We start from the raw sequence: 22,448 nt of genomic DNA, 5'->3' as shown, positions 1-22,448 counted from the left end.
AGCCCCGGGCACAGCAATGGTGTCTGAGCAGGAGGGAACTCGCAGGGACAGAGGGTTTGAAAATGGTGTGTGAGACCTCACCTCAGACATCTCCTGTCTGGGAAGCTCATGAGCATCAAACGCAACTCAGCACAGGCTGGGGTTTTTGTGTTTGGTTTGGTTTCTTAAACTGGGGTGAAGGATATTTAATTTCCTGGCCAGCTGGAGTTTTTTTTCCTCTCTCTCTGCCCTGAGCTGTGATGGTTTCTCACTCGGACTGGGCTTGGTGTACGGAGTCGTCTCGCAGATGAACTTGCTTGGTGGAGCTGTGTGGAAGAAATTAAGTGCTGAAGTCGTTTCTCTTCGGAGACTCTGGCCTTGTGTTTTTCGACAGTGGGGAGGGGAAGAGCAGCACGGCAAACCCGTGGTGGTTTAGGATAAGTCGGTTCATAGAATCACAGAATTGCTCAGGGTGGAAAAGCCCTCCCGGATCCCTGAGTCCAGCTGTTCCCCCAGCAATGCCAAACCCGCCGCTACCCCCTGTCCCCAAGTGCCACGTCTGCATGGCTTTTAAATCCCTCCAGGGATGGCGACTTGACAGCCCTTTCAGGGAAGAAGTTTTGCTTCATATCCACCCTGCCCCTCCCCTGGCCCAGCCTGAGGCCGTTCCCTCTCCTGTCCCTGTTCCCTGGGAGCAGAGCCCGATCCCCCCGGCTGCCCCCTCCTGTCAGGGACTTGTGCAGAGCCACAAGGTCCCCCCTGAGCCTCCTTTGCTCCAGGCTGAGCCCCTTTCCAGCTCCCTCAGCCGCTCCTGGGGCTCCAGCCCCTCCCCAGCTCCGTTCCCTGCCCTGGCCACGCTTCAGCCCCTCGATGTCTTCCATGCAGTGAGGGGCCCAAAACTGACCCCAGGATTTAAGGTGTGGCCTCCCCAGAGCTGAGCAGAGGGGAACAAGCACTGCCCTGGTGCTGCTGCTATTCTGTTCTAACTGCTGTACAGCTGATAATTCCTTTGTCTCCCTAATAAACGAATTATAAAAGAACTTGGGAAAAAATGAGCTATTCAGGTGGCAGTGCAGGAATGTTGGCATTATTTACTGATGGGCTCTGGCATCTCCCAGGTCTGGTTGTGTTCAGTGTTTTCACTGAAACACGCAGTGGGAAACCCATATTAATGGATTATCCATAAGAGACGAGCCCTAGGAACTGTGAGTAGCCTGGAATAATCAGTGCATGCAGTTGGTAGTTCTGCCAGAGAGGGGAACTAAGGAAGCAGGAGGTAAAATCCGGTGTCTTCAATTTCGTGCAGCCCTGGAGAAGGCACAGACACAGCCTCACTTCGTGTCCAGGGATCCCTCTGTTTTCCACAGCAAAAATGCAGCTGTAAAATTAAGTTTAGAAGAACTTGCTTTTAAACCACTTTGCTTTTGGATGTTCCCTCCTGAGCTGTTTGTGAGTGTTTGTGTGCTTTGGCAGGTCGTCATCCTTCACCACATGTTGTCCAAGGCCACGGTGAAGGCCAGGCCCTCTGTGCTGTGGTGCTACAAGAAGGAGCTGGGCTTCAGCAGGTGAGAGATCCCCCGTGGTCCTGCTGCTCTCTGGGGAGCAAACGCTGTAGGTTGAGGGATTTGGGTGTGAGGGGAAGCCAGGTTCGTTCCTGGAGGAGCTGGGGGAAGTTTGCTCTTCCAGGACTGAAATTTGGCTTCCACAATGGGGTTGACACTGGCAAAAAGTACCTCTGGTTTTTTCCTGTAGCTCTAACACTGACTCCGCTGCCCTGGACCAAACTCCCCCTCACCTTTTTAACCCCAAAACTCGGGCCCCTCACCTGTTGAGCCTCAGTCATATTTAGGACTGAGCTCTGACTTCCAGACTCAGCCTGAGCATGCTTTTCTCAAACGCTTTCCCAAGAAAACTCCTGTGTGATTTCGCCCTCCAGCCACCGGAAGAAGAGGATGAGGCAGCTCCAGAAAAAGATTAAGAGTGGAACTTTGAACATCAGGGATGATGACCCCTTTGAGCTGTTCATAGCAGCCACAAACATCCGCTACTGCTACTACAATGAAACTCACAAGATCCTTGGGAACACCTTTGGGATGTGTGTCCTCCAGGTGAGGAATCGCTTGGCTCCCAAAAGGGGGCTGCAACAATCAGTTGGAATGCTGCAGGAATAGGGTTTGTTGTTTCTGCCACTTGGGTTCTGGTGGCCTTGCTTATCCCTCACGAGCTGTGTGAGGGTGAGGTGGCCTCGTTGGTAGGAGCTGTGACAGGACATTGGTTAGTGCAAATTTAGGTGTGAGTTAAACTTGGAGGGATGAAGTTTAGAGGCTTCCTGTGCCTTTCAGTAGGAGCCAGCTGCACTGGGCAGCTCTGAAGTTCTGTTTACTCCCCAGGATTTTGAAGCCTTGACTCCAAACCTGTTGGCCAGAACTGTGGAGACAGTGGAAGGTGGTGGAATTGTGGTGATTCTCCTGAGAACTATGAACTCCCTGAAGCAGCTCTATACAATGACCATGGTATGTTCAGCACAGCGTGGCTGTTCTCTACCAGCAGCTGCATTGAGGTGATGCTGAGTGGGTATTTATTGGTTCTACTATGGGCTGTGATCCTCCTTCCATCATCTTTCCTGCTCCTTCATTCATCTGTGACTGGATTTATTATACTCAGGCATTTCTGAAAGGCTGCCAGGAAGGAAGGAATTACAAGGAAGAAACAAGAAACACCTGTCACTCACAAATGGAACTCTGTTCTTTTGTCCCATGACAGTTTTGGAAAGAATTTATTCTGTCTGCCCATGTATCAGCAATTTAAGTTAAAAACATAGAGCCTTTGCAGTGTTTTGTGTATTAGGTGAGGTCAGCTTCACAAAACAATTCACACTGAGTGTGCTTACACCTCAGTCTGGAATTGTTGCCATTGTTAATAATGCCAGTAGGTGAATTAAAGTGATAGAATATTTTTCCTTTGCATCCCTGAGGTGCTTGAAATGTTCTGGCAGAGCTGACCCTTGAGTCAGGCAAGAAATACGTAAGGCTTGTAAAGAAAGCATGGGTGGGGAGGGAACGTTTTTAACAAGGGTTTGGGAGATGTGGGTGTTTCACAACAGAGTCAGAATCCTGTCTGGGATGTGCTGTGGCTGGAAGGGGAGAGACAAGAGCGGGAAGGGAGGTGTGACAGTCCTGTAAATGTCACTGTCACTGCTGCCCCTTCTCCAGACTGACATTTTCTCTCTGTTCCTTTTCTTTCTCTTTCAGGACGTTCACTCTCGGTACAGGACAGAGGCCCACCAGGACGTGGTGGGGAGGTTCAATGAGAGGTGAGTGACTCAGGGTGCCAAGGGTCTGGGCTGTCTGCCCAAGGAGAGCACCAGGAGCAGCACTGGGTCTTCCTGACAGGGAAGCATCCCACGGGATTGCATTGGAATAGGCCTTTTCTGAAGGCAAATACCCAGCTGGGGGTAGCTGTAAATACTCACTCCGTGTTTAGAAGAGAGTTCAAATGACCCACCGGGGAGTGGTGCTGGTGTTTTACGGAGTTTTCTCTCCCTGCTCAGGTTCATTCTGTCCCTGGCCTCGTGCAAGAACTGCCTGGTGATTGATGACCAGCTGAATATCCTGCCCATCTCCAGCCACGCTGCAAACATCACTCCTGTCCCCCCCCAGTCCCAGGTCAGTGAGTGATCCCAGCCCTTTTCCCTGGCAGAGATCCCTCTGAGTTGGCCACGGGGTGTTAAAGATTGCAAAAACAGGGAATTTTTTTAATTTCACCTTGATTTATAGCAAATGATGGCATTGCAGAGAGGAAGCAGAATGTTCTGCAGAAATTATGTGGGAGCTGTTTTTTCTTTCTTCATTGGTCTTTATTTTAAGTTTCCTGGCCCATCTCTCTCTGTGCTCGCCCGTATTTATTAATTTTCCTGCACTGCTGCTCAGCCCTGTGAGGTGGAGTTTGATTGTGGTTGTGGAGGGATCTCAAGCTGAGGGACAGATGGGACAAGACAAATAAAAAGACTTTTTTGGCAGTTGGAGGATGGGAGAACACTTTGGAAAGAAGTACATTGCAGGCTCAGGGCTCTGGCAGTTGTTTCAGTTTCTTAGTTACACCTGTCACATTCCAGGAAAAATTCCCTGAGGATAACTCAGACACGTATTTGCACTGTTAGAAATGTATCCTTTTACCACTTCCACTTGTAGACTGCAGTGAAGTGGAACCAGTTTTAAGCAGAAATCTCAAAGAATTTGAACTGTGCTGTGTGGCCTAAGAAATAACCAACACAGCTTCTGTCAGAAATGGTAAAAACATTCTGATAGGGCCCTGATTTAAAAAAAAAACCAACAAAATAAAACCTCCTTTTAGCATTAGAACAATACTGACAGCAGCACAAGTGCTCCTCTGCTGGCTGGAGAGGCTGGAGCCTTTGGGAACTTTAAGTGGCAAGAAGGAAAATCAGCCTTCATTGCCATCTAAAATAGATTGTGTTTGTGTCCAGGTTCATGGTTTGGCTCAGAAAGGCTTGATATTATTTCAATATTGCTGCTGCAGTCGTTCTTCCCCCTACATGGACACTGCATGTGACAGGGGTAACAAAGATCATAAAGACTGAAAAATGAGTTAAATTATTCAAAACATTTCCCCAGAATCTGTTTTTCCTATCAATGCCATTCTCTAATTACTGTTGACTGCAAAATCCTTCCCTCTTTTTTTTCCCCTCCAAGCTTGGGGAAGCCAGGATGGGAGAACCTCTTTGTGACCATTCTCCTGAAGATGCCTGGAAATTTAAGTGTTAAATATTTGTCTGTCCATATAAAGGTTCCTGTTTCTAGGGAATATATTCTCCTTGTGGTAACTTTTCCTTCCAGATCCCTTTCTCTGCCCAACCAAAGGTGCCAGAAGACACCACAAGGGTAGAAATGTGCTGAGATGTCCTTGGCTCATCCTGTTGTGTGCTTGCAGGAGGAGAGCCTGCGGCCCCAGGACCTGGAGCTGAGGGAGCTGAAGGAGAGCCTGCAGGACACACAGCCTGTGGGAGTTCTGGTGGATGGCTGCAAAACCCTGGATCAGGTTGGTGTGGTGGCCAAAGCTGAGATTCTCTGGGCTTGGCAGGTCCCAGTGTGAGAGAAATTGGAACGCTGTTTTCTGGGGTTTTCTCTAATCCTCAGGCAAAAGCAGTTCTAAAATTCATTGAAGCCATTTCTGAGAAGACCCTGAGGAGCACTGTGGCATTAACAGCAGCCAGGGGACGAGGGAAATCTGCTGCTTTGGGGCTGGCCATTGCTGGAGCTGTAGCTTTTGGGTGAGTGACCCCCCCCCCCCTCCAATCCCCCAGGCTTTATCTGCATCCCTGAGTTTAAAAAAAAACAAACAAAAACGAGATGGCAGGATCTGAATATATTTGTAATTTCCAGTCTTAAACCCCTCATATTTTTGGTCTTGTGTCTTTTGATTGCTGCATACACTGTTGGTCAAGTTTTTCTTAAAACTCCAAGTAATCACACATAAATTGAGATAAGTGTCTGAAGAAATCTGCTGTGTTTTGGTTATTAGGTAAACAAAATTATTAGGTTATTAGGTAAAATCAACCCCTTCTGTAAAAAACCCATCCTATTTAGTATTTATGTGGTAAAATCGGTCAGAAAACCCGTTCAGCTCTTGTTTTGGTTTTTTTTTCTCTGCAGTTACTCCAATATCTTTGTCACATCTCCCAGCCCTGACAACCTCCACACTCTCTTTGAGTTCATATTTAAAGGCTTTGATGCACTGCAGTATCAGGTGAGGGGAGCAGACTCATTTTAAAGTACTTTCAAAGCATTACTGCCTAGGAGGTTTTTCACCTCACCTGGGCTTTTGGCTACAGATATTCACTACCAGCCTTTTTTACAGTGCTCTGCAAGAAAAGGAATTGTGGGAGAGTTATGTTTCTTTCTCTGTTTTTAAGCAGGGTAAATCAGTTTCTTTGTGAAGCAGATTTTAACATCAGTAGATAATTTCCCAGTTCTCAGGCCTTTGAAGCTTTTACAAGAATTCTTGATTAGAATGTGAAATAACAATGTCTGAGCCTTATTTTGATGATGATGATGATGATGGTAAATTATATTTTTTCTTAGATCTTCGCTTTTCATATTGTTTAAAAATGTTATTTTCCAGGAACACCTGGACTATGAGATTGTTCAGTCCTTGAATCCAGAGTTCAACAAGGCAGTGGTCAGAGTGAATGTGTTCAAGGAGCACAGGCAGACCATCCAGGTAATTGGCATTCTTGCCTTTCCACTCTTTACTCCTGGCTGTTGTTTTTGCCAGTGCTGAACTTGTTCTGGTTTTAAGCAGGTTCATTCTGTGTGGTGTGTAACTGTCCTGGTGGGTTTTGCTGAAAGGCAGACCTTTAGGGAGCAACTTCCTCAAAATACCTTCTCTCTTTCAGGGAATAACTTGTAGACTAAAAAGCTCCCTCGTGGGCTTCTCCCAAAACAAAAGCAAAGGAAGGTGAAAGGAGCACTGCAGGAAGAGCTTTTAGTGATTAGATTTCCTTTATTTTCCTCACCTCTGCAGATGAATTGGTGTGGAATTGTGCTGAACAAGATGAGTGAGCCAGGCCTTGTCAGGGCAGCATAAACCCTCTCCTGACGTTTTGATTTCCACATCCCAGTCTCTGGCTTGGTGTTTGAGGAGAACAGGGACAACAAAGAGCTTTCCAGGGCTCCAGCTTTGTGAATTCTGATGTTTCCCTGATCCCAGGCAGGCTGCTGCTGGCAGTGACAGTGTCCTCTCGTTGCTTGCAGTACATTCACCCTGCTGATTCTGTGAAGCTGGGGCAGGCCGAGCTCGTGGTGATCGATGAAGCTGCTGCCATTCCTCTGCCCCTGGTGAAGAACCTGCTGGGCCCTTACCTGGTGTTCATGGCTTCCACCATCAATGGGTAAGGCTGGGGCAGCCACTCCGTGCTGGAGCTTCCCCAGAGCTCTGGATGGCTGCCTGGTTCCTCGCCTCAGGCGCTGTGTGTCCTGTTTCTCAGGTACGAGGGCACCGGTCGGTCGCTGTCCCTGAAGCTCATCCAGCAGCTCCGCCAGCAGAGTGCCCAGAGCCAGGTGACCCTGACAGCAGAGAACAAATCCACAGCCACTGCCAAGCTCACCTCAGGTACAGCACGTCTGGGGCTGCTGCCGGCCACATCCCGTGGCTCTCCCACGCATCCGTGTGCTTTGCAGCCGTGGGGAAGGGGCTGTGGGGGGAAATGGCGGAACTCCGCTGTTGGTCCCTCGCGAGTGTCAGGTGGAAGGCTTCTAAGAAGTGAAAGTTAGCAACTGACCATTTCCTAATGTGGGAGCCCTTGAGAGCACAGGGATGCTGTGGGATTCTTGTGGCTGGCAGCACTGAGTGTCCTGTGCAACCCTTGCAGCTCGCACTTTGCACGAGGTGTCCCTGCACGAGTCCATCAGGTACGCCCCTGGGGACCCCGTGGAGAAGTGGCTGAATGATCTCCTGTGCTTGGACTGCCTCAACATCACCAGGATCATCTCTGGCTGCCCACTGCCAGACACCTGTGACCTGTATCCTCGCTGAATGTTCCTCAGGCTGGTTGAGGGTTGGTTCTGTGGCTGGTGGGATAAGCTCAGCACACGATCTTTTCCCTAAGACCTCACTCCTGGAGTTAAGCTCTCCTGGCACCGGTGGTGTGTGGTGCCAGGACATCACCAAACTCCAGTTTTGCTGCAGAGACAACCTCAAGGAAGGGTTGCATGAAGGGAATCCCTTGTTGCAGTTATAAAAGGTTTATCCTTACAGATGAAAGCTGCAAACGCTGTCCAACATCATTTATTCCTGTAGATAAAGCTGTGGAGTCTAAGGGGACAGGCCAGCTTGTGGCCCAAATCTTGAAAATAAACCAACAGGAAGCTTTCTCCTGCTTTCCAAGGAGGTTTTTTTCCTTAATCCCTGCGTTTAGGTACTATGTCAATAGGGACACACTCTTTTGTTACCACAGAGCATCAGAAGTTTTCCTGCAGAGGCTGATGGCCCTCTACGTGGCTTCACACTACAAGGTAGGGCTTGTGCTTCTTCCATCCAATTTCATTCCCAATTTCAGTGTGGAATTTTTCGGGGACAGCAGCGCTTGTTGTGACTGCCTGGCTGAGATTTCTGAACAGCTTCTGTTGCTTCTTGCTGTGTACAGAGCTGTATTCCCCTTTCTCTGAGATCTCTGCCTCAGTCCTGGCTGAACATACTGGATTTCCAGATAGTCTGGAATATTTTTGCCTTGAGAAAGTAAAATTCTAAATGAGCCTCCAAGCTTGGCAGGATTTTATCAGTGCCGAACCTCATTTGCAGCTCTCTTTACCATGTTCTGGTGGCCTCAAGTTCATCAAGAGCAGCACCATTATGATACTGAAAGGAGAAATGATTTATCGCAAGGTTTCAAGACCAGGGGTGATCTGTAGATGTGAGTGGGGAAGTCCAGAAGCACTGAAGTACTGAGCTCTAAAAATCTGAGGCTTAAAAAAAAATTTTAAGATCTGGTACTTAAGAGGTAAGGAGCTGTATGAAAATAGGAAGTTCAGGCTCATACATGTTAGAGCACGAGGTTTCCCTCGAGGTGTCTGGTGGTGTGACAGCCGCGAGCTGGCCTGGGAGCTCCTCCATCCCTCAGCATTGTACTGGTTCCAAATTCCTTAAAAGCTCTACATGTGGAGAATAGAGGGATTGTTTAGAAATCAGCTGGACTTTGAAGCTCTCCTCACATGGAATAAGCATTTGGGTAACACTCCCAGGCACATCCCTGGGATTCTTGGGATTGTCCTGTGCAGGGCCAGGAGCTGGACTCGGTCCTGATGGGTCCCTTCCAACTCAGGGTATTCTGTGATTCTCTGCACACTTTTTCATCTTTCTGATGTCTTTACCCTCCAGAACTCCCCCAACGACCTCCAGATGCTCTCTGATGCCCCTGCCCATCATCTCTTTTGCCTTTTGCCACCTGTTCCACCCACCCAGAATTCGTTACCAGAAGTCCTGGCTGTTGTTCAGGTAAGAGAATGACTCGAGTGTCAGTTTTGACAGCTGAGTGGCTGTAGGAGAAAGCATTTTGGTGTGTTCATGGTTTTTCTGCCTTCCCTGGCAGGTGTGCATGGAGGGAGAGATCTCCCGCCAGTCCATCATGAACAGCCTCTCCAGGGGAAAGAAAGCCTCTGGTGATCTTATTCCCTGGACCATTTCAGAGCAGGTGAGTGATTTGGCTGTGCACTCACACCCAGGCTGTATCTCATGCATTTCCTGTTCCCAGAGTGCCCAGCTGTGTCCTTTAAGTCGACTTTTTGTCCCTTGTGCAGTTCCAGGATCCGGACTTTGGGGGCCTGTCCGGCGGGCGCGTCGTTCGCATCGCGGTTCACCCGGATTATCAGGGGGTAAAGTACCTGGGACCCAGCTGTGGTGGTGCCATGAAAATGGCTCTCCAGGCAGAGTTCAGGAACGGGGCACACATTCCAGTTCCTCCAGTTTTTAGCATTTAAAGCTCAGGGCACCAAACCAGTGCTCCCGTGGTTCCTAGGCAGCACCGGCGCATCCCGGGCAGCCGTACACAATCCACATCCAGGGATCTTTACTGTCACACTACCAAGTGTTTGGCATTTCCTGAGCGCCAGAGTTAAGCCCCAAGAATTACTGCACAGCCCTGAGCTACCAGCTGGGCTCCCACCGGGATTTTGGAGACCCTGAGTGTCCTCCTCCATGGAGCTGCCACGTGGCGAGAAAAAGCATTTTTGGAGTGACCCAGTGATGTCTGCACTGCTGATGGTTAATGGGTTTTAAGGGCAGAACGTTGTTGCTCTGTATTAAAAATCAGAGACCTCTTTTTGCTTACAGTGTGTTCCTTCTTCACAGATGGGCTATGGCAGCAGAGCTCTGACTTTGCTGCAGATGTACTATGAAGGCAAATTCCCATGTTTGGAAGAAAAAACGGTTCAAAAGCCAAAAGAAATCACAACTGTGAGCAGCGAGGTATGGTAATTTCTTTTATTTTCTGTCGTGCCAAGCAGTGCAATTTCCCCTGTAAGTCTCCTCTCTGTAAGGAGGAAATAATCAGGTTTGATTTTCATACAGAAGAAGAGCTTTGATTGGCAGCTTTCTGTGGGGGTTGCTGCTAACCCAGTCCCACTTTTATTTTCCAGACTGTGGGTTTATTGGAAGAGGTTGTGACACCTCGGAAAGATTTGCCTCCTTTGCTGCTCAAACTGAGTGAGAGACAAGCTGAGAACCTGGACTATCTCGGGGTGTCTTATGGCCTGACACCCAGATTGCTCAAGTAGGACATGATTCTATTTCCCACTTACATCTTGGCCTTCTTGAACAGATAATGAGCTCTACTTGTCCCATTTTTCCAGGGTGTAGAAGTAAGAACAGCCTGTGATAGGTAGGGAGAGGTTAAATTCCGGTTCCTGTGCCCTGTAGAAACTTGAGGTGTTGCTGACTCCAGAGCTGGTGGTGGTTTTCCTGACTGATGTAAATGCCTTTCACAGCACCTGGAAAGTTTGTTCATGTTTTGGCATCACATTGATAATTTTACACTCCCCTGAGCTGGAGCCTCAGTCAGGTGGGTGCTGTTCCTGCTTTCTGTCAGTGTTCATTTGCACTGATTGTTGGGGTGTCTTAGAGACTTGTGCCTGCTCCTCACCAGCTCTCCTTGTACAGCAGATAAATGGCCTTTAACCACAATTTATTACTGTGCAGTCAGCAGCTTCCTAATTCTCAGTGGGTTTCTGCTTTTTCCCAGGTTTTGGAAGCGTGCTGGATTTGTGCCAGTTTATCTGAGGCAGACCCCAGTAAGTACCACACTGTTCCTGAGGGAAAACCCAGCCCTGCTGAAATCTCTGGGCATGTATTCCAGGAGATTCTGTGAGAAGGGATTTGGGGTGGGAAGGTTTGCTGGGGCTGCTTTTAGGGCTTGGTTTATGTTCATTTTTGTTCTTTGGGCCTATAGTTAAGGAGTAGAATTTTAGGGTTGGGAGTGTGGGCCTCCAGGTAGTTAGCACATAAAAATTTAGAGCAAAAATGCAGCTGTTGAAGGTTATTAATGTGTTTATTGGTAAAATAGCTGAGATTTACCAAATTCTAGAAGTTCATAGGTTTTCCATTAGGTGGAGGTGGTCAGTAGCAGGTGATGCATGTGTTGTGGATTTAGAAGATATTTCCCTTCCTCAGCTGAGCACAGAGTGCAAAAGGTTCATGGGGGTGATGGGAAATGAATCCATCACAGAACCACAGAATTGAATCTTGTTTATCAGAACGACCTGACTGGGGAGGATTCCTGCATCATGCTGAAGATGCTCAATGAAGAGGACTCTGAGCAGGAGCCTTGGCTCACTGCCTTCTGGAAAGGTAACTCTGACCCTGCTGACTCTGCTGACAAGAGCCCTCTGGGCTCCTCATTATTCTAGAGGTCCTCTGGGGTAATTTATTTTGTCCTCTTGCCCTGTAGATTTTAGGAGGCGCTTCCTTTCCCTGCTTTCCTACCAGTTCAGCACCTTCTCTCCCTCCTTGGCGCTGAATATTCTACAGAACAAAAACATCAAACAGCAGCCCCAAGCACGTGAGTACCCTGACTGGGACAGCTGAAAATGCACAACAGGGCACGGCTGGAGCCTGGCACCTGCAATTTGCTGTTTTCTCAAGATGTTCAAGAGAGGAGAGTCCTCTGGGGAGAGCTTGGAATCTGTGTCTTGTGGGGTTTTAGTGTCTGTCTTGGTTAGAGGGTTTTCCTGCTGCAGCGAGGGAGCAAACCTCTTTTACAGCAAAACCAGTGGGAATTGTTAAAGGCTGGCAGTTTCTCAGCTCTCACTGGTTTCAGTCTCTCCAGCATGTTGAGGTGGATAAGCTGGGCTGTTCTGGCAGCTGCCATGTTTTCCATATGGATGTCTGCCTGCCTGAAACAAACTTGGGCTAACCAAGCTGGCAGTGTTACTGCATTCTGAGTTGTGTTGGGAAGAGAACCCATGGGGTGGCAACTGGCCTTTCTCAAACACAGGGAAAAGTACTAAATACCTGAATAAATGTTAAACACTGAGATCCTGGGTAGCTCTGAAGAACGTTCCTGACCTTGCTGCCATGTTATTGTCCCCACCAGCCATCAGCCGTGCTGAACTGGAGTCGGTTTTCATCCCGTATGACCTGAAGAGGCTGGAGATGTACTCCCGCAACATGGTGGACTATCACCTCATCATGGACATGGTTCCCACCATTGCCAGGATGTTCTTCCTCAGCCAGATGGGAGACATGTCCCTCTCTGCTGCACAGTCGGTGTGTACGGACGGAGTGGAGCGAGGATTTGGGAAGACACAGGGAGTGCAGTGGGGAATGTGTGTCTGTGTTTGCTCTGTGACTGGGATACGTGTCTTTTCCTCAGGCCCTTTTCCTAGGGATTGGCCTGCAGCATAAATCTCTGGACCAGCTGGAAAAGGAGCTGGAACTGCCCAGCAGTCAATTGATGGGACTCTTCAACAGGATCATCCGCAAAGTAGTGCAGGTGAGAGCAGCAGGACAGGCCTTGGTCAGGTGGGACCGTAATTCCAATATTAGCAGAAAATAGGGCACTAAGAGAGAGCTGAATCAGAGCTGGGCATCCTTAACACATCCCCAGCTACTGACCGTAAACCTCTTTGTAAGGTGGGCAAAATCCCAGCAGGGAAATGTGTGGCAGTGATTTCAATGCCCATGGCAGGGGGTTTGGAGCTGGATGATCATTAAGGTCCCTTCCAACCCAAACCACTTCATGATTTTGTGTAGTGATTTCCCAGATAAGAGGGCTTATCTTACGTTTTTCCATGTTGAATGCCCCGACCAAAATGCTGAGCAGACAACCCATGTTGCCTGAGCCATTGTTCAGGGCACTGGTGGCATCTCAGCTTTTCTTGGAAAACAGGTAAGTTCTTTTCCAGTGTTACCTAGAGGTAGACTTGAAATCCAGTGAAATAACTGGAAAGTTTTGGATCTGGTTGCTGCTTTTCTTTCTCTCTAAGGTTCAGGAGAGCAAAGCTCCTGAAGTCTGGCATTAGGAGCTCATTGTAGAGGTGATAAATGATGTTTAACAAACCAAGTGTTACATGTGCTGGGTTATTTCATTTTCAGCTGTTCAACACAGTCCAGGAAAAAGCTGTGGAGGAGCAGATGGCAGCAACAAAGGACGTCGTGATGGAGCCAACGCTGAAATCTTTAAATGACGATTTGGTAATTACAAACTTTGCTCCTGGTTCCTATGTAAACCCTTCAGGGAGTCCCCTCGAGTGCAGAAACATCTAAAGTCATCCAAATTTTCTTGGATGGAAAGGGTTCCACACCACATCTGGCTCTGTAAGGGAGTTAAAACCTGGCAGGCTTGCATTTTGTGCACGTGGAGTTGTGCTTTAAGCTGCAGTTTGGGGGTTTGTGTGCAGATAACGTGAAAATGCAAGTAGGTAAAAGAGAGAAGCTAATGAGGATCAGCTGGTATTTGTTTTAGGAGATGTATTTGTGGGAAAAGGCATTTTCCTGCCATTACAAAGTCATTGTTGCCCTCAGGACTTAATGGATCTTGTGCTGTCCTGTTGCAGGAGGAGGCTGCAAAGGAATTCCAAGAAAAGCACAAGCAAGACGTGATGAAGCTGAAGGAAATGGACCTCACACAGTAAGGATTCACCTGCCTGGGTCTCAGATCCACTTTTTCCCTGGGTGGAATGCTGGATCTTGCTGGGATTTGTGCTCAAGGCTGTAGTTGCAGTAAACCATCAGTAAAAGAGAACTAGTGTGTATTGTCAGCAGTGGGTAAAACATATAAAAAAACCCCAAATCAACACAAAAAGAGCAAACAGCCAGAGCTTTTACTTAAAAGTGTCAGCAGATTTCTCTCTTTCTGGTTCAACAGGAGTTGCAGATGCCACTGATTCTTCTCTCTCCCCTCCCACTTTTTGTCTTATAAACACTGTCCCCTGTGCTTAATGTCCCTGGAAAGTTGTCTGGCTTGGCCCTACATTGATCTTTGTTAAATCTGAGAAAAGGATTAAAAGCATCTTGGAATCTGTGGCTGTCAAGTTTGAAGAACGGACAAGAATGGGTGTGATTTGAAGTGACTGGCAAGTCAGTCACATAAGGAAAATAAATACAAGCAGAGTGTTTTAAAATGAATTCCATTTTGTAGCACTGATAGTGCTTTTTATCATTTTGGATCATGTTGCCTTGCTTTGTTTTTTCTCTCAGCCAGAAATAGATTTTTGTTCTCCTCCATGAGGAGAGAGAGACAAAAAATTTGTTTTGAACGCTTTTCAATGCAGGTTATAGAAAACTTTGAGGCTTTGTCCATCATTGTTCAGCTCTGTGTGGACAAAGCCTTATCTATTCCAAATCTCCAGGAACTTGAGGTGGAGAGCAGCCACTCCATTTTGCTACACAATTGCTTTGCCTTTTTAACTCGGGGTGTAATTTCCAGGGTGCTTGAACACCCAGACAAGGGCCACATGAGCTTACTTGAGTAGCAATTATTGTCTTCATTTCTCTTTTCAAAAGCAAGCTGCAACTCTTCACTTTTCCCCAGACTGATCTGGAAAAGCCATCCTATGCCAGCTTGGCCAGCCTGGCTTTGTGTGCGTTTCCTGAACCTGATTTGGTTGGGTGCTGGCACAGTGGCTTGGTTTGCAGAGCAGTGTGTGCCTGACAGTAGAAACACCTTATTTTTCTGGTTTTTCCTTTGTGCTAACAATTTGACTTGACCTTTCCTTCGCCTTTCCCACTCCAGGTACATCATCCGGGGTGATGACGAGGAGTGGAACGAGGTGCTGAGCAAAGCAGGACAGAACGCTTCCGTCGTCAGCTTGAAAAGGTTAAGGAAGTTGAAATATTCCAGAGATCTCTCTGGTCTTCCTGCTGGCTTTGTTAAAATGTTTTGCAAAGGAGTGAAGCCTAGGGGTTCAGTGCAGGTTAAGTGAACTCAGTGTCCTGGACAGATCCTCAGCTTTCCTGGAGAAATTGGGGTGTGAGAAGCTGCGAGCTCTGCTGCCCAATGTTGCTGTGTTGCTCTAAGGATAGTCCTCTCTTCATTAACTTGTTTCATTCTCACTTTATTTCTGATGGTCTGATCCTGATCCCACACAGAAGCTGGGACTATTCCTCCCTTGGGAATAGTCCCTGACTGCCCTGTTTGCTTTGGGATCTAACACTGGTTGGGAGCCCCTGGAGAAAATGCAAATTCAAGGAAGAATTCTTTCAAATGTGAACTTGAGCCTGGAAAACGTCTGTGTTCCTGCAATTCCTTCCTTTTCATCCATCTTCTTTCTCCTGCCTTGCCCAGCATGGAGTCTTCCCGTATTTTTCCTTGGGGATTTATAGTTGAGACTTCCCTGCTCATTTATTTCCCCTTCCTGGGGTGCCTGACAGCTCAAGTAATTATGTGATCTCTGTTCCACCCTTTCATGGTTTTATCCATGAGTGCTGGAAGCTGTGAGTTTCCAGAGGCCTTCCAGGAAGGAGAGAGTCTTATCAGTTGCTTATAAAGATCAGAGCTTGGAATTTTGTTGCTTTTGCTCAAGTCAGAATCCAGTGCAGGGACAAAATTGTGTGTTTAAAACTATCAGTGGTAGTTTCTCTTCTAGATACTCTAAATTCCAGATACCCCATTTAGGACAGATAAAGTTTTGAAAAAGGAAGACAAGAGCTAAAAATTAAGATCTCCTGGGTTAGAGAATCTCAGGACAGACACTCTAAAATTTAAGTCAGGCTCTTGTTTGTGCTTTTTCTAGCACCAAGTTTAAATAACCCAAGAAATGGGGTATTTTCTCCCTCACTCCTATTTTACAACAAAAATTTCCCTGCTGGATGGCAAGCCAGTGTATTTCTAACAGCTGTTTTGTTCCTGTTTCCCAGTGAGAAGAAAAGAAAACTAGAAACAGCACGAGGACCCAAGCAACAGAAGAAATTTAAGAAGACTAAAGATCTAAAGCAGAAGAGGAAGAAATGACTTTAAAGCCGATCGATGAACTTGAATTAACAAGTGCTGGGTCTGTACTTAAGAAGTCCTGTTCTCCTCGAAATCAAGAGACTCTTTTGGAGGGAAGAAAAATCCTCAGAGGCGTTTTTCAAGTGTTTGTATTATGGGAAGAGCAGAGTTCAAGTGTTTGTGTGAAGGTTTTTACATGAAGTGTGACTGCAGAGCGTGAGTGAGGGATTGGAATGCACTGGGATGTTATGACAGTGCTTGAGCAGCTACAGAGTCCCCATTCCAAGAGGGCAGATCAGTCTGTAAAATTCCTGCATCTTAAAGGTTCTGTGGTTTATTAAAAGAGTTTGGACAACAAAGGACAGAAGTGTGACTCTGCCTTAGCACTGCAGCACACCTTGATCTCTGCAGCTGCTGGGTCTGGTGGCCCTTTGGAGCTTGAGGGGGCTTTTATGTACTTTGTGTTTGGGGCTGGCTGATCACTGCCCACTAACTCTGTCTCCCTGCTGTCCTAGAGCTTCGGTGGAAAGTTTTGTGTTCAGGTTGCCAGGAGTCAGCATTATTGTACCCAAACCTGGTTCTGTGATCTTCTCTCTGACCTCAGGGGCCAGTGGAGCAGCCAAGCACTGAATTCCCAGCTCTGCTGGTCCACGGTCCCAGCTTGGCAGTAACTGTGTGCCAGTCTGGAGCTGGGACTTGCTGGGAGTGTGGGTCTGCTGCCTGTGGGACTCCAGAGGCTTCAAACCCAGGGCAAACCTTAGACAGTCCCAATGCCAATCCTGAGTGCCCTGGTGCAGTGCCTTGATATTCTTCTGGCTTTTTGCTGTGGGGGTTTGGAACAGAGACCTCCCTGCAGCTGCTGCACAGCTGTGTTGTATTTACCTGCAGATCTCACAGCTCCTTTTCCTGACAAATCCTAAGGAAACAGTTCCTTACTAGGTGAAGACAGCTTTTCTTCTCTAGAAGGCTGATTGTGATTAAACACAGGTTTTGCACAACACAGCCTGGGCCTGCCTGTGGTTTGTAAGCCACTGTGTGTGGGTTGGTGGCAGTGGCACATTCCTGAGCAGGGACACCTGCAGCCCTCAAAGAGAGGCTGGGATCACCCAGCAGCACTGCCAGGGCTGTGGTGGCCACTGGCTGCCCTGAACCGGCTCCAGAGATCTTGGAAAAGGAGCAGACACGGAAGGCAAAGGAGTGTGAGGCTCTTGAGAGCTGCCCAGGATGTGCTGGGGAGAAAAGGTGAGTGCAAACTCTGTCTGGTTTTGCTGTTACTGTTGAAAATAGTGTTGTGCACCCTGAGATGGTCTGTCCTGTTGTTTATTCCTTAGAGCCTGTTGGAGTGCTGGCCTGCATTTGGGAGGAGCCAAGGAGCCTGGAGGTGGGAGGTTTTTCCTGTCAGAAATCCATGGTGGGGATGTTTTCCCTGGCTGTCCCAAGGGGAAGGAACAGCTCTGGAGTGGCTGTATCCCCTGAAAAACCAGTTCAGGACTGTTCATCTGACTCTGCCCCTGACCTGTGGCTTCCAGGGACCCTCCTGGTGTACCAGATCTTCCACTGCTGCTTTTTAAAGAAGGAATTCCAAACACAGTAAGTCAGTCATACAGTCTGAGCTGTGGCAGTGGTGGGGTGTGAGGGGGAGCAAGGGTGGTATTTGAAACATTCCTGACTGGAATTGGGGCTGACCCTGCACTTCAGACACCTCTGAGTGGGCATTGAAGGGCTGGTCCCAGTGCTCCAAGCCCTGTGGTGGAGGTGAGCCAGGGTTTGCTTGCAAAAGTCACTGCAGGGAAGAATGACAAGGAGGTTTGTCAGAGTGCTGCTGTCAGACCCCACCTGCCAGTCTGGGCTTTGGCTTGGAGGTTGTTGTGTATTGGCCCTGCAGGGAATGAATGTCCCCTTCCCACCTCAGCCCAGCAGATCCCAAGGGCTCTTCCTGGAGTACTTATTCTTTGCTTCCCTTTGGGCTAACTTAATCTGCACCCTTCCATGAGCAATTCCCTGGCTTCTCCTGGAGAAAACCCCACAGCAGAGGCAGTGTGCAAAGGAGCCCAGAGCTGTGCTTGGAGCAGAGAGTGCTGAGAGCTGCGTGTGCCTCTGCTGCCCCAGGCTGGCAATATCCCCATGGCACAGACTGGGCAAATGGGATTAGAGGGAGCACAATCCCTTCCTGGAAGAGGTTTTCTCCTGTGCAGATCAGGCACAGGGCAGGAAGGGAACTTTGGAAAGCCCCAGAAAACCACCACTCCGCCCCGCATGGATGACATGACCTGTGCCTACTGCTCACCATGCACCCAGCCAGAATCAAGAGCAAAGGCTGGTTTGGGTGTGAGCACTTGAAATAACTTTGAAAGAGAAGCAATCCCCTTTTGCTGCTTCTTTCTTTCTTTCAGATGCTGGGATTGCCTCTGGGCACATGTGCTGAGCTCTCCCTGCAGGGAACTGTCAGGCCTTAACAGCTGTGAGGTTGTGTTCTTCTCAGTGGGGAACTGGAGATAATAATTAATTAATTAATTGATTGCAGTAATGTTTTCTGAACCTTTCCCCTTTCCTGGTAGATCTTCTCTCTCTGCCTCTGAATTTACAGCTGTTCCCTGGTGTCATTGGCCCTGCCTGAATTCCTTGCAGCTCCTCACTGGGAAAACCTGGGATAACTTCAAGGGGACAGAGGAGACATTTTTAGCTGAAAACCTGGGGTGACTGAGAGGGGACACAAGAATTGTTTGTGTAGGAAAATGGGAGGGGATGTCGAGCGGAGCAAGGTGGCATTTTTGAGGGAAAAGCTGAGGTGATGTTTAGGGGAGAGAATGCACATTTTTGGGGCAGAAAAGAGTTAATATTGTACAGGAAGGAAAAACTGGGGGGTAAAACCTGATGTAATCTGTAGGGGACAGAATGAATATTTTGGAGTAAAAATGAGGTACTCAGTAGTAGACAAAGAAGGAAAATTTTGGGAGGCCAAACTTGACAAAGTCTCAAGAGCAGAGAATGAACACTTGGAGGGAAAAAGGAGGTGATGAGTACTGAGCATGTGGGGAAAATTTGGGGGCTAAATCTGAACTAATCTCTAGGGGAGAGCATGAACACACTGAGGTAATATGAGGGAATCAGTTGTGGGCAGATAGGGAAACTTGTGTAAAAATAATATTAAATAAGCTGTAGAAAGAACATTTTGAGGTAAAAATGAGGTAAGCAGTAGTAGACAGATGGAAAACTTTGGGGGTAAATCTTGATAGAAGCTACATGGTAGAAAGGAAATAAATATTGAAGGAAGAATGAGGGAATCAGTAGTGGACAGGTAGGGGAATTTTGGGGGGTCAAACTTGAAATAATCTAAAGGTTGAGAATGAATCTTTTTTGGTAAAAATGAGGTAATAAATTGGGGACAGTTAAGGAAAATTTTGGGGGTTAAACTTGAGGTAATCTCTAGGGAGAGTGTGACCACTGACATAAACTGAGGCAATCACTGGGGCTAGGCAAGGAAATTTGGGGTGTAAAACTTGGGAAGATCTGTAGGGCAAAGAATGAACATATTGAGGAAGCAATGAGGTGATCAGTAGTCAAGATGAGGTAGAATGTGGGGGGCAAACCCTGAGGTAATTATGTAGGAACCATAAGTGGTTTTGAGAAAAAATCTGACCTAATTTGTAGGGGACAGAATGAACATTTTGGGGGTAAGACAGACATAACCTGCGTGGTTTTGGTTTTAAAATCTTGTCAGTGTACAGGGGACAAAACAGACATTTTGGCAATAAAATCCGAGTTCATCTGTAGAAGAAAGAACTCATGTTTTGAGGTAAAAAGGAGGTGATCAGAACTGGGCAGGTAGGGAAAACTGAGGGGGTAAAATGTGAGGTCATCTCTAGGAGAGAGAGGAGCATCCTGAGGTAAACTGAGGGAATTGCTGTGGACAGGTGGGTAAATCTGGCGGGTAAAACTTGAGGGAATCTCCATGGTAGAAAATGAGTATTTGGAGGTAAAAATAAAGTACTCAGTGGTGGAGACGTACGGAAAATTTTGGGGGTAAAATCTGAGGTGATCTGTAGCAGAGAGAATGCACTCGATGGGGTAAACTGAGGTAATCGCTTATGGACAGGTAGGGAAGTTCGGAGGGGTAAAAATTGAAAGCATCTGTAGGGCAAAGAATGAAAAGATTGAGGTGGAAATGAGCAAAGAGGTAGTGGACAGGTGGGGAAAGTTTTGGGGGCAAATCTTGTGGTAATCTCCAGAGCAGAGAAAGAATGCTTCCTTGTAAAAAATGAGGAACTCAGAAGGAGACAGATGGGGACATTTTGGGGGTAAAATCTCAGGTCATCTCAAGGTGAGGGAAGGACTATTTGGAGGTCAACTCAGCACTCACTGTGTCCTCCTTCTTTGGCAGCAGCTGGCAGGGAAGGGAGAAGAGGCCTCGGGCTGGAGAGGGGCAGGAGAAAGGCACTGTGGGCAAAGGCACCTCCCTGGCATCCCCAGGGCACCTGTGGGGAACACAGTGGACACTTTGGGAGCAAAGGGAGGTGATTGCATTGTCCCTTTGGGGGATGCTGGCATTTAGATCATTCCATCCGTTTGCCTGCTGACATTGCCCAGCCCAGGGGCTTTGGCTGCCAGGGCAGCACAAAGATTGTTCCCTGGGTGGTGCGCAGATGAATTCTACCCCAAGCCCTGAATTCCCTGCTGCATTGCCACTGGAATAGCCTGCCAGCGCCTCCTGGAGCATGGATATTCCCATGCAGAGCTGCCTATTTAACACCAGGTGTGTCAGGAACCAGCAGAGCTTCCAGGGAAGCTCAGCAGGGTCAGGGCAAGGACAGCTTCATGTTCCATAGAATTTGCTGTTTGTAACCCTCATCCCCCAGCCCCCCCCCAATGTCCCTGGGGGCACCTGACAGAGTTCCCTGGAATTCAGCTGCCTGCACCCCCCGAGCCCGGGCTCCAGGTGATATTTGAAAGCAGGAGAAGGCGCTGGCCGGACGCGCTCCCAGCCCCTGCTGAGGCAGCCCCTGTGCCCACGGGAGGACTTGTCTCCCTGCAGGAGCTGATTTCATTCCAGAGCCTCAGGAGTGGCCTCTGCAAGTTCTTTTCCCTCAGGAAAGGGATGCACATCCCTGCCTTCAGGGCACCAGCAGTGGAAGCCACCTGGGAAAGCTTTCCATCAGTTGTGCAGTTCCAGCTGGCTCCCCACAAACTCCCAACTCAATCCAAACAGATTTCTCTGACTCTGACCTTTCATTTGAAGGCATCTCTGAGGGCATTGCTTGGCATTTCATTGCTGTGGGGGAAGCTTGCCTTGGCTTTAACGCTGCTGAGGGATGATGGCCTCAGGCTGGAAGGGAAGGCATTTTGGGTGGCTGGGACATAGCTGGCAGGAGTGTGGGAGGTCAGCACCAGGAATTGCTGTCTGAGCCCCTCTGCAAACAGCCCGTGCTGACATTCCCCGGTGCCAGCTGTTCCTTGGGGCATTTTTGGGGTGTCAGTGGGGTCTGTCGGGGCTGAAGCATTTGCGGGTGCCTGTTCAGAGCAGCCCCTGGCCCAGGGGCCGCGGGCAGCCCTTTATCCATGTCCATCCCAGCGCTGCCCGGGCAGCCCAGTGCCCGTTCCCGGGATGTGTGTTTGGCACGCTGTGTGCCACGGGCAGGACACTGCAGGCACAGCTCCTCTCTGCAAATCCAAAGCACAAGAGCTGCTGCTTCCCTTCCTGGGGCTCCCGGCCTTCTCCCTCCTCCCGTTCCCTGCCAGCTGGGACACACAGAGGGAGCACCAAGGAACACTCATGGCAGTGAGCAGGAGTTTCCAAGGGCTCTGGGCCAGAAAAGCTGCCCCAGCCTCAGCAGCCACTGGGATTTTGGGCTGTGAACACTCACCTGCAGGAAACGCCCCTCTGCAGGCAGGAGCAGCCCTGACACTCTCCAGAAGAACTTTGGCCATGGACCAAGTGAACCCTCAGGACTTGCCTTGCTCATTTCTCCCTGGAAAGGGACATGGAATGAGCACCTTTACAGCTGTTGGATAAATCCTAGAAAGGAGAGGAAATCAGGGTTATGGGAAGAGTTCAGTGCTGTCACACAACTGCTCACCTGTGTTGTTCCATGATCAGGTGCTGGCCTTGGCCTCTGCCCTGAGGCCATTGCAGGGGCTGGGGTGTAAAGCAGCATTAGCATAAAAGAAGGAGCTGTATTTGCATAGGAATTACCTGGCTGGCACTTGGCATTCCCACCCTAGGCAGGACATTGCCAGGAGCTGAGATTGGCTTGGTTGGAGCAGTGTACTGAGAATGCCCAGGTGTGGGTTCAATCCCCAGAGGAGCCATTCACATAAGGGTTCGACTTGGTGGTCCTTGTGTATCCCTTCCCACTCCGGATCTCCTGTACTCTGGAAATAAAGAATAAACAGTTTCCACTGGACTTTTAAACCCAGAGGTTTTTGCGTTGGAGCGTGCAAGCCCCAGAGAAAGCGGGGGGGAGGAAGGATAGTATTAGGTCTCACCCGGCAGGTATCGGGTGAGCGGGTCAAGGAGCCGGGGAGCCCCGGC

At 48.5% G+C, this 22,448-nt stretch overlaps 1 protein-coding gene and 1 long non-coding RNA gene across 6 annotated transcripts; one reads left to right on the top strand and one right to left on the bottom strand.

The window, feature by feature from the left end:
• The first annotated feature begins 1,427 nt into the window (after window positions 1-1,427).
• On the top strand, window positions 1,428-18,517 carry NAT10 (N-acetyltransferase 10). 2 transcript variants are annotated; one of them, XR_001861603.1, is made up of 28 exons: window positions 1,428-1,544; window positions 1,916-2,087; window positions 2,370-2,492; window positions 3,231-3,292; window positions 3,530-3,644; window positions 4,930-5,037; window positions 5,136-5,269; window positions 5,652-5,745; window positions 6,121-6,219; window positions 6,753-6,889; window positions 6,986-7,110; window positions 7,370-7,520; window positions 7,916-8,012; window positions 8,875-8,991; window positions 9,086-9,187; window positions 9,294-9,368; window positions 9,844-9,960; window positions 10,131-10,264; window positions 10,733-10,781; window positions 11,244-11,337; window positions 11,438-11,548; window positions 12,083-12,255; window positions 12,362-12,481; window positions 13,084-13,182; window positions 13,545-13,618; window positions 14,723-14,806; window positions 15,847-17,161; window positions 17,251-18,517. XR_001861603.1 is itself a non-coding variant. In XM_008632677.2 (27 exons), exons 1-27 carry the CDS (start codon window positions 1,471-1,473, stop codon window positions 15,938-15,940), a joined length of 2,934 nt encoding a protein of 977 aa, XP_008630899.1. In that variant the 5' UTR covers window positions 1,428-1,470; the 3' UTR covers window positions 15,941-18,517. The 2 variants fall into 2 exon arrangements, 1 of the variants encoding a protein (XP_008630899.1); XM_008632677.2 differs by having other exon boundaries at window positions 15,847-18,517.
• A 252-nt stretch (window positions 18,518-18,769) lies between these two features.
• Window positions 18,770-22,310, bottom strand: LOC108446433. 4 transcript variants are annotated; one of them, XR_001861607.1, is made up of 3 exons: window positions 22,110-22,310; window positions 21,781-21,885; window positions 18,770-20,394 (listed from the first exon to the last, which is right to left on the bottom strand). It is a non-coding gene; the product is annotated as an uncharacterized LOC108446433 (long non-coding RNA). The 4 variants fall into 4 exon arrangements; XR_001861606.1 differs by lacking the exon at window positions 22,110-22,310 and adding an exon at window positions 21,994-22,074; XR_001861605.1 differs by lacking the exons at window positions 21,781-21,885; window positions 22,110-22,310 and adding an exon at window positions 21,994-22,079.
• Window positions 22,311-22,448: the final 138 nt, after the last annotated feature.

The sequence above is a fragment of the Corvus brachyrhynchos genome, unplaced genomic scaffold, assembly GCF_000691975.1.
Source record: "Corvus brachyrhynchos isolate BGI_N302 unplaced genomic scaffold, ASM69197v1 scaffold315, whole genome shotgun sequence".
NCBI classification, from domain to species: Eukaryota; Metazoa; Chordata; class Aves; order Passeriformes; family Corvidae; genus Corvus; species Corvus brachyrhynchos.
The sequence above is the reverse complement of the archived record's forward strand: the minus strand, read 5'-3'. Positions and strand labels throughout refer to the sequence as shown.

Excerpts from the sequence above, each read along its gene's own strand:
- NAT10 (XM_008632677.2), top strand. The coding sequence starts at position 1,471 with ATGTTGTCCAAGGCCACGGTGAAGGCCAGGCCCTCTGTGCTGTGGTGC. Across the intron at positions 3,293-3,529 it reads GTGGGGAGGTTCAATGAGAG|GTTCATTCTGTCCCTGGCCT; the intron begins GTGAGTGACTCA and ends CTCCCTGCTCAG. Across the intron at positions 11,549-12,082 it reads CAAACAGCAGCCCCAAGCAC|CCATCAGCCGTGCTGAACTG; the intron begins GTGAGTACCCTG and ends TGTCCCCACCAG.